Raw genomic sequence first — 10,174 nt, 5'->3', positions numbered from 1 at the left:
GGTCAATAGACAGCGTGAAGTGTCGCGAAAAACAACTGCTTGGCTAAAAAGACTGCACTGATAGGTTGACTTCCCCTCGTATTTAATTGAAAGACAAGCATCTGTAGGTCCTGTAGGAAATATGAAAACGACTTTGATTCGACAACCACTTCATACACATGAATCTAAAAAGAACAAATTTCAGTTTCCACTGTACCACGTTATCAAATCTCGCTTCCTGTCACTCAAAATGCACGCGACATGCACGTGACATCCGCATCATGCACTTCCCGAATTGATAGAATTGACGGACGGGTGGGCATGCTCAACGGCAATTGAGAAATCAAACCTCCGCTCTCAGTATAAAGTGTTGAACTCAGCGAGAGGCCTCTAAAGTGGAACATCAGTCATTAGTTTGATTTGTAAGTTTACGTTTTATAATTACTTTTCTAACAAGTTAATGTGATCTAATTTAGCCTTAGTTATTGACCAAAGTTATTGACCAAAGTTATTGACCAAAGTATTTCGCATCGATTTTAAGATGTGTTAATCGATTCTTTTCCTTCTTCTGTCATTGTCTCTTAACTTCAAGAATCTTTGGATCGATTTTGTCTTTCAGTAGCATTTAAAAAATAATATAAAAGTTTATATGCGGTATAAAACTACTGTAAAAATTATACGCTTAAAAAACTTTTTCTTTGTCATTGAAAAGGAAGAAAAAATACGAAAATTGGTACGAGAAATCGGCGGAAAATTACAGAGAAGTACTATCCAAGGGAAACAAAAATTAGTTCGAGAAATTGGTAGTTTCGAGAAACCGCGAGTTTTCGAGAAACCGGGATTCTACAGTAATGATATTGAACGAGTAACAAGAAAGTTTTGAAAGTTTTTTATATATACTCTGTTGGAACTGTGTTAGAAGTGTCGAGGCGTTGGCTTGTGTTAATTTTTGTATTTCCTCCTAATTGTTATAAAAAAAACCACAGCAATACATTTACAATGCCGTGATCAACTGATTTAATTTTTTAAGCTTTTCGAGCCGTTGGAAATCAATTCAAGTTGCGCGTTTTTAAAGTAACAACTACTTTAGATTTCAAAACAAAACAGGGTCGCTTTTCTCTCTATCGATATCCAAAAAGTACATGTGGATACAAACAAGAGGCACTAAGCACTTGATATTAATAATGAACTGTAATCGTGACCACCCATGCACGCTTGTACGTTCCTCGTGGAACGCTTAACGACTTCCTTTTGATTAGCTATATTGTGTCACGGATTTTAGCTCAATTTAGGCATGGGTAATGATTATAACTTCTTGAAATATAAAAATAACCTCTTAAAACAGTGTAGAGCATTTTAATAACACACCAAATACAAAAGAAGGTACGGATGGCCAAATGCGACGAAGATTGAAATGGATTGCGATATGGGTTTTTGAAATATTGTTGGACTGAACAGTTTTTTAAAGTAAATTCTTGTTTGCTTGTAACTTTAAATTAAAATGCCCGAAAGACACATTTGTTTGCAATGAAGCTATATGATTTTGTCATTTAGATCCATAGAAGTAATGTTTTGCTAACATTAAGTTTCATAGCGAGTATTTGACAAAACGTGATAATTTAAGCTTAACTCTACCGTGACACAGTCCCTTTAAAATTGCTTGAAAAACGTGTCGCGGACGGCACTATCCTTGAAGTGCCTCTGCCGCTACCCACAAGATGAGTTACAACTTCCCTTCCATTCAAAGAAGGAAGTCAATACTCAGGTTACAAATGCCCGCACATGTACAGATCAGGATACAGACAACATGTTCAAAACAACCTTATTGTTACTTATTTTCGCGGGACTTAATTTTCGTGTTTTTCGCGATTTTCAAAAAAATTGCGAAATTAAAGACCCGCGAAAACGTATTATGAAGGTTTTTATCTATTTTGAACGTTTTAACGTACTTTTTAAGCCAAATCAAGTCCGTCCATTTTCGCGACATTAAGTTTCCACAAAAATAAGTATTAATAAAATATTTCACTTTCAACATGCTCGCTCTGGACTGTGGTATAATTTAACCCTTAAACTACCAACAACGCATATTTGCGTACAAAATACCAGCAGTGATTAAAAAATCTGCAGCCTTCGCATATCTGGGTACATACACCTTATTCCAAAATGGCGGAAAATACATTATTCTTTTGTCTATATGTTAATTGGCCCTCGTTGCCTCGTTTTAAGCCAAAGATTCTTTTGAAATCTGCAGATGCGATCGAGGCAATGAGGGCCAATTTACATGAAGACAAAAGAAGAAAGTATTTTCCGCCATTTTAGAATGCGGTGTATGATAGTAATCATCCCTTGTTCTGGCAAAGTGATTATTTTTGCGGGCCCTAATCTTGACAGTGACCAGCGGATTGCGTATTACGCGTGCGCGCCACGTTTATAAAGGCTATCTGCAAACCGGAAGTTAAAAATTTTGTTCTTCCACTAAGAACGATCGGAATGCAAAAAATGTGTCAATCACGACAGTTTGTCGTAACACCGGAAGAGAAAAATCTTGTTTCCAAGAGCGATAAGAATGCTAAAAATCAACAGTTTGTCACATTAGATCGAGGCTTCTGTCTTGCATGCAGACATTACGTTTTGCAGACGTTGTTTTATAGGTGTTGATTTTGAGAAGATCTGCTGTGATTGTATCACAGATAAACTACGGCAAAGCGAATGATTCCAACAACGGTTATTCTCGAGAAATTCCTTATAACACTGACAACAAAGCGAGTTTGCCGACGGAGGAAAATCACATCTCAATTCACACCGCGTACTCGACTACACTTCGCAAAACTGTCAATCAAAAAAACAACTCTGATTGGTTCGCGGCAATAGGAAACGATAAAAAACATTCGTGACTTGAGCGTGACGCGTTACTCGACCTTACTCGCAATAATTTTCTTTTGTCCAGTGATTTTAAAACACTTCCCTTCAGTACCTTCTCTTAACTGCATCGAGGCCCGCACTTTCTAACCTGTGGTTACCACTAGTCATAGTTTTTAAAGCCAACTAACTGACTACAGCTCTAGATTTCCGTTATATATGGCTGTTTTTCTGCAGCAAATCCGAAAATGCCCGATTTTACTCCATAGAACAACAACAAAAAACATACATCTTTGCCTCCAATTTTTTTTTAACGAAAAAGTAATTCCGAATCCAAAAGTGTACATTTGCAGCAAACTTCAAGCCTATTTCTTTCTGTTCGCCAAGAAAAAATCTCATCAATCTTTCAGCAGACTGAGTGTTTAAAACACGAAATGGCGAAATGGCGAAATGGCGAAATGGCGAAACGATAAGATAAATACACGTAAATAATATAGTTTGGTTTCCCTTTGAACTTCAAGGCAGTTCTGTTTACATCATGGTCTAGACTGAATTATTTAAAGGGAACATTTCAATGTTCTGGCCCAGGAATATAATGAATACTTGTCATTTATCACAACGCCAAATTGAACGTATTACTGAAATGTCTCGGCCAACCAGTATTGTATTGTGTATAAACTTCATCGCGAAGTACCGGTAGGTTCGGTTTTGATAATCCATTTTACGTGAATGTTGGAGCTCAAAGCCTAAACTTCATAGCCGCTGCTCGGTGGTAAATACGAGATAAACGAATCATTTTCTTCCGATGTTGAAACGAAACGCCGACATTTCGATCAAGAATGTCCTAGGCCACGAGAGGATCCTCTCTTGCCTAGGCGTATCAAACAGCGCCCTGTTAACAAAGAGACACTGGAATCCAAATTACCCATAGGTTCGTGACGGGTCTCCGTGACCATAGTTAGTATGCCGTGACAGAGAATTTGTGATTGCAGTTTCTTTTATTTTTCGGGACTTATCTACAAGAATAAATTCAGCAACATATCAAGATTCCAGTAGAACGGAAATATCGTATAACTTTGGCTTTTATCTTCAGTATCATTTCGCCATTTCGTGTTTTAAACACGCCCAGCAATAACCATTCGATTAGAGCAATGGTTGCAAACCTGCAATTTCCTTATTGGTGACCGAAAGGAATGCCTGGGTAGAACTGCCTTGTCGGCGAAATGCAAGTCCACCTACCTCTATTTCATAGAAATAGGTTTTTTTATAAGTGTCGAGCCACTCAATCCTACCGGCAAAATACTGCACCGACTGCATTCTTTGGAAGTCAAAAGTTGTCCAAATTGCCTTGGCAGGTCTCGGAATCCATCCACAGAACGGCCAGAGAGACAATTTCATTCATGAACCGCCATGTTCCGATACAAATGTTTTTGGCGTTCCAATCATCGTCAAATCATCTCTCACCTCTGGTTTCTTTCAGAAGTTTGCCTCTACCCACCATTCTAGCTTAACGATGCCAGCCTGGGGGCTTCTGCAGTGGAAAATGACTCGGAAAAACACTTATAAACGAAAATTTTGCCAGATTCGAGCCCGTGTGCTCGCTTATCAAAGAAGCAACGGCTGAATACTGACGTCACAATAAAAGTTTGAGCCCTCAGTGTTTTGAAACAGCACATATTAATTACTTAAGCTTCTTATATGCCATCATGAAATTCAAAAGATTGCCTAAGCCCAGAAAACGGCTGAAAAAATCCCAGAAGCGTGGTATTTTAAGGGTTAAAAAAATTTGAAAACGGGCCATTAAAATGCTAAGCAACTTCCACATAAAGTAAGCTGTACAAAAAATAAGAAGAGTCTCAATTAAGGATTGTTATCTTACAGAACAAATCCACTGCACATGAACTAGACAAATGGCTGAATATAAAGTTGCGTCAGCACGTCTCCAAAACACTTTCCATGTCAATGCTCCCGGTTTCATACGAAAGCGAATTATGACATCCTTTATGATTCTTAAATAAACGTTGACGTACATACTGCGATATTTAATATTAGCTCCATAAAAGTTCATGTCGATCTAGCCTAAAACTTTGACAACGGACGCTTTAAATTTTTGTTTGATCAAAGGACGGTTCACAAAAAGCGTATAAAAACTGCAAATCTTTCTAAATCGAACCGAACTGGTGTTCTCTACCGAAGAACAAATTTTTTTTAGCTCATTATAAACAAACGAAAACGAATTTTTCACGCAAACAATTGCGAAAAAACTCTTTTAAATGCAAATGCAAGTCAGCCTGGAAAAAGCAAATTTCCTTTCTTTTACTACAAAAACGGGAATCTCATGAGATGTTTTTTTACCACCCATTTCTTACAAAAATAGAATCATGTTCAGTCTTGTAAGTCAAGAAGACTTAAAGCAGCCTAAATTTGGTATCATGATTACGCAGGAAGACATCGGATGTCTTTTATCACTCTGGACACTTCCAAGAAGTTTTGATTTTTTGATTTTGTTTTTTTATTTCGTGGCGCACCTGTAAACTGGCTTTTTAGCTAAGCGTGCTGACCACGTTAATAAAGATTGATTGATTGATTGATCGATCGATCGATTGATTGGACTGAAACCTTACACAGTGTTTCAAATTGCATATGTTCACAAAACCGTGACTTTAGGAGTTGAGTGTTATTGGTACCAGGCGCCGAAAAATGGCTACATTTTTTTATCGCTGACTGCAAAATGTACTATATCCTGTTCCGTATTTCATTCTTTATCAGTTATCAAAGCATTGAACGTGTTTTTCTTTTTGTAAAGCGAGTTCACTATGATTGGTTTTTCTTTTTTAGACTAAAATCTCTTCTACAAGTTATACTTGAAACGCTCTATGATTGATCGAGAATCTAGACTTGAAGCCAACAAAAAGATGTCACAAAACAATAACATACTTTTTCGCGAAATTACAACGCTACAAAATTATTTAAATTCATCAACAAAAGCTCAAAAGTCTGATGGGCAAACGAAGTAAAATTAAAAACTACCAACGATTCTACAAAAGACACTGTTGTTTTTATAAGCGCTGTTGTTATACCGACTAGAAAAAGTAAATCTCCCAATTGAATTCCATACAATTCTTTTAATGTTTGTTCGGAGAATTTTGAATTTCATCAAAACCGTATCCTCTTACTGACTATTTCCTCTATTCTTATCACCCGTCTGTATTTCTTAAGAGAAACGAGAGGTTGACAAACACGCTTCTCTTCAAAACTGTTCAATTATGTTTTATTTATTTAGTACTCGAAATGCGGTGACAACTTAACAAAGCTACACGTCTTTTCCATGAACAAATAGCTTCCGTTTACCACAATTGTGAATGAAAATACCGCAGTGTCCAATTTTGGGTATTCTAATTTTTTTTTTTCGCATGCAACGCTTATTGTAAAATTGAGAGTCGCTGCACGCAATATCAACGACTCCCTTTCATTTTTGCTCACAATATACGTTACGTCAAACGTGATAATCAGCAAAGAAACGTAACAAAAACGTATTAGCGTCGCGCTGTTTTGTTTTAGATTCCATGTTGACTGAGCGCGTTAAAAAAGAACGAATTTGTACGTGCTTCATGAAACAATATCGTACAGCGAGGCATGTTTTTTTTATTTGGAATTTGGATCTCTGATTGGTTTTAGAGCATCATCGAAAATACAATGTTGCTGGCGAACAAAAATAAGTGAATAAAGACGCCCACGACCAGCTGAGGGTAGCCGAGGGGGGAATGACAGAAAACATTAATCAAACAATGACAAAAACGCAACTTTTAACTTAATACAGATCTTTGACCTCTTACAATATGTTATTTGTAAGAAGCATTGAGGACAAAACGTGACTGCTTTACTGTTCTATATCAGGATAGAAATTTTTAGATCCTTACTTGCTTTTTTGTGAATGTAGAAAACAGTTTCACATATGCAAATGAGCTATTACATCAAAGGTTTGTGTTTTGATCACGTTTTACGGAAAAAAGTTTCAATTAATTGACCAGTCACGTGACTACATCAGCAAGGACGTGAGAAATCCATGGGAATAAAACTAAGGGCCGGTTCACTGCGGTACCTGTAACCGTTTTTATTTGATGCGTGTGAGAGGGTGTTTTTTTAACCCAACTACTTCTGTATAAATCAGATTGAAAATCAAATTAGCCTACGTCTTTTTGTAACAGGCCCCTCCTTGCAAAGGTGCTTTATTAAAATGATGAAAAGGCATATAGTGTAACAAAAGTATCAATCATGTAAAATGGATGTAAGAACTACACACTGAAAATAAGATCTGGTTCGATTTCATATATTCTTTTGGTGTTTTCGGTTCAGCTTGGGAAACAAATAAACTAATGCTGTCTTTTGTTTGTTTCCTTAAAATGGATCTTATGCATGCTAAAAGCTTCAATTTGTATCATAATAACCATTCAGCTTATTTAACCAAGTTAAAGAACACAAAAACAATGGTCAATTTTGATTGCTTCAAAACATGCTTTACTTCTATTTTGACTGTAAAAATCATTGTCATATTATTTTAAGGTTTCCCATTTTTTGTGTATTCCCAGTTTTTGTGTATTCCCTTATTTAGTTTCTCGTGCTTGATTTGGGTGTTTTTACTTTCGCCGGAGTTCAACTTGCAGTTTAAATAAAACTGTAGACCCTTTTGGTGATGTTTATTAATCAAATGGGAATTTGCTCATAACGGAGTTGCAAAAAGAACAATGAAATCTATTTATTTAGCCCTTGTATCTCATTATCCATGCAGATATATGCTTTTTTTCGAGAATACAACTTCCCTTTTTTGAGAAAGCACATACTTTTTAAAAAAACCTAGCTACGGTTAAAAGGCAGTTTGGTTTTCACTGTATCAAGTGGCTTAAATGGGCGCTGCTTCTTCGAGACAAGTTCGCATGTTTTGCATGAATAATTTGTGAATCTTGTAGCTCCGATCAGCTGAAAGGTGTCACATTGAAACTTTCACTTTCAACCTTATCTTTTGCACCCATGTGGCCCATTGTTTCAATGTAGTTTTCACATAATCGCCAGATGGCAGCTAATAAAATTAGCTTCTCGCAAACCACAACAATATTCTGAATTCATGCCAACTAGTTCGCAACCTACTCGAACCTGAGCCCCTTGATCCTAAAGGCAGGGCTGCAGGAACCTGTTCGGGCCTTCCTCGATCTGTTCCAATATATTTGATTCTTTTTCCATTATAAATCGTTAAATTCCAAGTCTTTGAAGCACACAATACTTTACAACCAAGAATCATTGATATGGTAAAACACACATGAAAGTGTCATGTCCTGCGTTTGTGTGCCCCAAAACACAAAAAGAGCTGACAACTCACAGAGCACTTGAATAAGCCCAACGTGTAAAGCAGTGAAAATCATTAGTATTTTACCAATGAACCGCTAATTAGAGACTAAAGTCTGTATTCACTCCCTGAGCCTAGATGTGCCGTCATAGCATTGTATGAAGTTTCTATAATCAATTACGCCAGGTGCAGGATGACAAACGTTACTGGGGCAGCCTCCTGGGCCTTGAGTTACCTTTGTCCCACCTTAAAAGCATCTTTCTCACAATCATTGTGTGCTAGCCACTGGAGAAGGTCACGGGAAAGCCCTTTTTCGCCGGTTTTTAAACCGCAAAAAAAGAGAGAAAAAAAAACACTCGCTCTCTTATAGTTCTCTGTAAATGGCACCCAAGGCACTCGCGCATGCGCATAAAACACCGTTGTTTGTCGATGTGTTTACCCTTTTATAGACAGAAGATTTGCCAGGTCTCCTAAAATTGAGGTGAAACACGCCGAGCGTGGCCCGACCGCTGTCTTCTCTCGATGTATTGGACATGCAGGCTCCGGCTTGTCTAACCTTTTAAAACATGCAAATTCAACAAACAAGGCTTATTTTACAAAACTAGACGAAATAGTCAGTGCTCTGGCGAGTATAGGATTTCCAATAATCGCTACAAATAGCGTCAATTTTGAGAGAGAACATGTCAAAAAAACATGTTGTAAATATGACACTCGTTGATTTTCTCTTGGGGAGGCGCTATGGAGGGTCAAATCTAGCTAATTTTCGCTTTGTGGCTTGGCTTGTAAGCAAAACCCTGTTTTCTAAAGACCCTATACATCTTTGTTTTCTAACGTGGAGACTTAATCATTGGATGTGCACGTGGTTTTTTTTACAAGAATTTGCATTGTGAATGCCATTATGTTAGCTGATTTACTTGTCCAAAGTCGCGAAATGAAGGGTTTGAATTTATTTTATTTTTTTAACCCGAGGCGTGCCCAGCGCAGACCATTGTTTACCAATGTTTCTTTTCTTTACCACGTGCGATGAACTAATCATACAAAACTAGCCCGGCATTAACAAGTAAACACCACAACCAAACGAGCTCTCCGAAGCACAAGAACACCCTAACATCTCCACCGCACAATCATTTGCGCCTCGCTTAACTATCAGCAGGTAAGAGGGCGGATAACTTGTTAACTGCTTTAAACTGTTAAACAAAACTCCTAACAGGTAGCAAGCAAGTGAGAATTTGTTATGACAAGCATCTTTTTTGATCATTTCACGCTCACGAGAACCTGTTTTTGTGTTGTTTTCGCTGAGATTCGCATTTCGTGTCGGAAGTTCTTAAGATTATTATTGCATTTTAGTTAAGCTTCTTCGCAGCATATCGACGATTTTTTTGTTTATTTTTCACAAGTATCTGTCATTTTGTTTCCTTGTAGATCTTTGAGAGTTTGTTCAGCTATGAGCACCCAGGAATCAAGAAAAAGTCATTTGCAAACGCAGACACAAGCAAAAAAATTTGGTTCTATGTCCTCGAAGAGTTTTATCAAGCAAGTGGGAGTAAAACACACAAATACGAAATCGTTTAGCGTAGAAATGGAGGAGGCAAGCTCGGAACTGTTGAGTAACAGCGTAGAGAGTGATTCAAGGGCACAAAAATGGGCCAAAAACACAAACGGCTGGCAAGCTCAGGGAAGAACACGGCCGACTGGCGTTAGAACAACGCGACAAATCAGGCGTAACGAAAGAGAACGAGGAAGGAAGGCACGGTTAAATGCCGCCTTTCAAGTTTTGCGTTCTGTCGTTCCTAGCAATGTGAACTCTTCCGGTGGAGTCAGTGAAAGAAAGATGACTCAAGTTGAAATCCTACGCTTGGCGAAAAACTATATTTCAAATCTCACGGAACTTCTCAAGGAGGATAATGAGTATGCTCTTCGAGCTTTCAATGCTTAAATGCTTTCATTGTCATCAAAATGGGACCGCTCTCGTGACATTTAAATTTCGGTTTTTTA

At 37.7% G+C, this 10,174-nt stretch overlaps 1 protein-coding gene across 2 annotated transcripts in view; it reads left to right on the top strand.

Moving 5' to 3' along the window:
• Positions 1–349: 349 nt before the first annotated feature.
• Positions 350–10,174, top strand: part of LOC144666163 (uncharacterized) — a 10,235-nt gene continuing 410 nt past the window's right edge. The window contains exons 1-2 of one of the 2 annotated variants that reach the window (XM_078527528.1): positions 350–401; positions 9,602–10,174. The exon at positions 9,602–10,174 is cut by the window's right edge and continues 410 nt beyond it. In XM_078527528.1, coding sequence (XP_078383654.1) covers positions 9,624–10,115 — 492 coding nt within the window. In that variant the 5' untranslated portion in view covers positions 350–401; positions 9,602–9,623 and the 3' untranslated portion in view covers positions 10,116–10,174. Of the gene's footprint in view, positions 402–9,175; positions 9,333–9,601 lie in introns of those variants that run through there. The other variant, XM_078527527.1, reaches the window with a different exon arrangement.

The sequence above is a fragment of the Oculina patagonica genome, chromosome 9 (genome assembly GCF_052425735.1).
Source record: "Oculina patagonica isolate OP01 chromosome 9, crgOcupat, whole genome shotgun sequence".
In the NCBI taxonomy this organism is placed as follows: Eukaryota; Metazoa; Cnidaria; class Anthozoa; order Scleractinia; family Oculinidae; genus Oculina; species Oculina patagonica.
This window is presented reverse-complemented; position numbering and strand designations above follow the sequence as displayed.